The following is a 3,847-nucleotide window of genomic DNA, read 5'->3' on the forward strand; positions in this document are numbered from 1 at the left end:
AATAAGATAAAAATTAGTACAAACTAATATGTAATTTTTAGTAATATTTAATAAAATATTAAAATTAAATAATAAAATATTTATTATTAAAAATTAATTATAATTTCAATTTAATAAATTTGAATAATACCTTTATATTTAATAAAAATTATATTTTATAATTTCTAGATGTGCTATATATCAAATAACAAAAAAAGTGTCTTATTAAAGTTAAATTATGATAATATTTATGATATATTAAAAAATACACTAAAATAAACTAATTAAAGAATAAAATAGTTTATTTTTTCTGGATATAATTTGGATTAATAAAAAAATTAATTATACACGAATGAATAAAAGCAACTTAGCATATAATAGAGAATACTATATTGAATATTGCTTATATTAAGTTCATAAAATAGCAAATAACGGCCATTAGGTTATAAAAATATGATATATTAAATAATAAAAGATTTAAACTTAAATTTATATTTAAGAGAAGCTCTTATGACTTATGACTACCCTAAAAAATTAAGATTCACAAAATATATTAAATAAACATTTTTAATTTAATTATTTAAATATATATGAAAATAACCGAAAAAATATTTGTTAAACTGGGAAGTAAAACAAATTTATATTGAAAATAATTATAAAACATTACTTAATTATTTCTTAAGTATTAAAATTATTATAATAATCCTGATTGGGAAAAATTATTTAATAAAAACATACAAGCAATGTGTTTTTCAAAATATTATAAGAATTTTAAAAGATTTTATTAAATTATAAATACTAATTACTATAACATAAATATTGCAATATTTATTTATATAATTATATATGTTATTTATATTGTAATTTTTTTAATAAATAAGTAAGAATATTTCACTTAATATCAAATCAATCTATAAAAATTAATAAATATTTGATTTTACCTTATTAAATTATCAATTAAAACTGCATTTTGGATTTAATAAATTATTCGAAATTAAAAAAAAAAAACTGCTTGAATTAATTTATTTTATATCAAGTACAAAATATTTTTGGTAGGTCGAAATTAAAAATGATTTAATCTAATGAAAATTGAACAATATTTTTTTACCAATAAAATAAATTTTAAATATCAGTAAATATAAATTTATTTAAACCAATTTTTAAAATTTAATTTAATTGAATCCATTTATTTATTTATTTTTTTAAAAAAGTAGAAGAGTAATATTAGAATTTTTTATCAAATATAAGTGTTCGTAATCAATATAATTACCATAATTAAATATCATTATCAAAATTAATATTTAACATCTCTATTACCAAACTTTACAAATAAAAATTTATATTTTATAAAATATTTTTTTATTCTTATCAAATAAAAAATATTTTTTTTATAAATTTTAAAATTAGATAATTAGAATATATAAATAAAGTATTATAAATTATATTGAACGATTTGCATGAAGTCAATCGAATTGAACCGGTTTATTTTAATTAAAATTATACAAACTGTTTTATTTAAATTAGGAAAACCATTCTATTTAATTAATTTATTTAAATGGTTTTATCTGTAACTTCTCTTAAAAATAATTAAATTTTAATATTTTTTTATGTATATAAACTATTTTTTCATTTGTTCTATAATTAAAATAACTTTGAAAAATTAATGAATTAATAATCATATAAAAAAAATATAGATAAAGAAAAAAATCAAAATAATAATTTTTGAAGTCTTTTTCTGCCATCAATAGTTAATTAATGGGTTGAACCTAATTTTATGAAAACCTAATTTAGTAATTTAATAGCTTTTTTATCTTCCCAACTCTTATCAACAGAAATAATTTAGAAAAGATTTAGAATAGAATCCTCATAAAGTGATTTTTCAAATTAAAAAACAGCCAAGTCATAAATATATTAATAATTTTAAGGATTTTCATCAATTTATTTTTATTTATTAATAATTTCAGGATAGCTATTATTTATTTTTTAATTTAATTATTTAATTTAACTTTGTGCTAATTCAATTAATTATTTATCAAAGCTATCTAAATCATCTGCATTTATATTTTTACTTAAGTATTATAAAGCTTAATCTTTGTTTTCTAATTTCGCATATGTATATGCTAATAAACAATTAAACTTTTTTGAATTCTTTTACTCATATTCTTTATTTTCCCTTAGCTTTTATAAAAAGTTAAATAATAATTAAATATTTATAATAATAATTTAACTTTTAATATTATTTATAAACTCTCATTTATTGTAAAACCTATATTTTTTATTTCGTTTAATCAAAATAATTATGAATTGAAAATGTAATTGAATAAACTGGAAAAATAAAATATAAATGAATTTTAAAAATAATATTAAATAATATATTTAATGATATTTTTTAATTTATGTTTAAAGAATAATAAACTTAACTAAATAGTTTTTTATTTCATTTTTTAATAAAATAAAACATGAATAAATTGTTGACTTATTAATATATATATATCATTTTCCAAAAAAGTTAGGGCAAGTGCCATTTTTTCGCGTACTTCATCATCAATAGGATTCGTGCATGATATAATTTCTATGTTTTTTAAAAATTATTAAAGTATTTAATAATCTGGAAAACCAACAAAGCCATCAATTGATTACTAATCTTAAACTAAAAATACTGCTGGAATGGATTTTATTTGTAAACCTTAAGCTATTTATGGAAATTTATCTATATTTATTTTTATTAATTTCCATTTTCCTTTAGAATTCAAAGCTTACTTTTCTAATATAGGAGTTAATTTTTTGCAAGAATCACACCAGCTTATTTTTATATGTATTTTTTTTTTTTTTTTTAATTTATTTACTCTGCATAACAATCTAATACTATAGGAAGTTTGGAATCAATTACTTCTGTTTACCATTAATTTATATCTGTTAATTAAATTGTATTTGAAATTTTATATTATATTGTTTTTTATCTTAAAGTTGTTAATTTTAGAATTTTTGAAATCATTTTTTATACTTTTTAAATTTATTTAAAAAAAAAAAAAAAAATCTTTACAAAATTTTTATTAAATCTTTATAAAAAATTTATTTTAACTTATGTTTATATTTAAATAGTTATTTTTATAAAAAATAAAAAAATTATTAAATAGAAATTAATAAAGATTTAACTATATTTAGAAATTTTAAAGAGGTATATTTATACAGTAATTTATAAAGATAATATATTTTAATTTATAATTCTAACCTCCACTCTTTTATAAACTTGGGGGTAAGAAGTTTGAAAATAAAAAAAATAACTTTCCATTCAGATTTAAAACTTTTAAAAATCTCAAAAGTCGATACACCTAATAGTTTATAGTTTTTTATTAAATAATAAATAAGCTAATAATAAAATACTGTTACTTTTGAGCATAGGTTTTATAATTATAATTTTTTAAAAATTTAATTAAGGAAAAAATAAAAAACCTTAATCTATTTTCTTGCTTTTATTTTGTCAATTGAGATTATTAATAAAAAATAATAATGTTATAAATTAATATTAATCTGTTATAAATTAATATTAATCAAAAGTATTTTTTTTAAATAATTAGATAAAAGCTAAAAATATTTTTTTTAATTATTTGATGTTATATAATATTTTTATTGATTTAATTAAGCCAATATTTTTATTAAATTGTTCCTTTTACTTTTATATTTATTACAAACAATTATATAAAAAAAACTAAACTATTAGAATATTTTTAAATACGCGATTATATTGCATATAGCATAATATATATACAATATTTATAATTTATGCGATTCCATATTTTTTTAAAACCTTCTGCCCATTTTTAAGATTTACTTTTATTAGTTTATATTTAAAAATATATATAAATAA

At 15.2% G+C, this 3,847-nt stretch overlaps 1 protein-coding gene across 1 annotated transcript, besides 3 other annotated features; it reads right to left on the reverse strand. All coding sequences in view use genetic code 6, as the record gives it.

The window, feature by feature from the left end:
* The first annotated feature begins 1,238 nt into the window (after positions 1–1,238).
* Positions 1,239–1,277: a microsatellite.
* A 1,123-nt stretch (positions 1,278–2,400) lies between these two features.
* IMG5_139230 (thioredoxin, putative) lies at positions 2,401–2,974 on the reverse strand (the record flags this gene model as incomplete). The annotated part of the gene is made up of 2 exons (XM_004031359.1): positions 2,401–2,781; positions 2,826–2,974. Coding segments are annotated over 2 exons (530 nt in total), but the record flags the coding sequence as incomplete, so codon positions are not given.
* Positions 2,975–3,012: 38 nt separating this feature from the next.
* Positions 3,013–3,056: a microsatellite.
* Positions 3,057–3,490: 434 nt separating this feature from the next.
* Positions 3,491–3,532: a microsatellite.
* Positions 3,533–3,847: the final 315 nt, after the last annotated feature.

This window comes from Ichthyophthirius multifiliis (genome assembly GCF_000220395.1).
Source record: "Ichthyophthirius multifiliis unplaced genomic scaffold scaff_1120509251079, whole genome shotgun sequence".
In the NCBI taxonomy this organism is placed as follows: Eukaryota; Ciliophora; class Oligohymenophorea; order Hymenostomatida; genus Ichthyophthirius; species Ichthyophthirius multifiliis.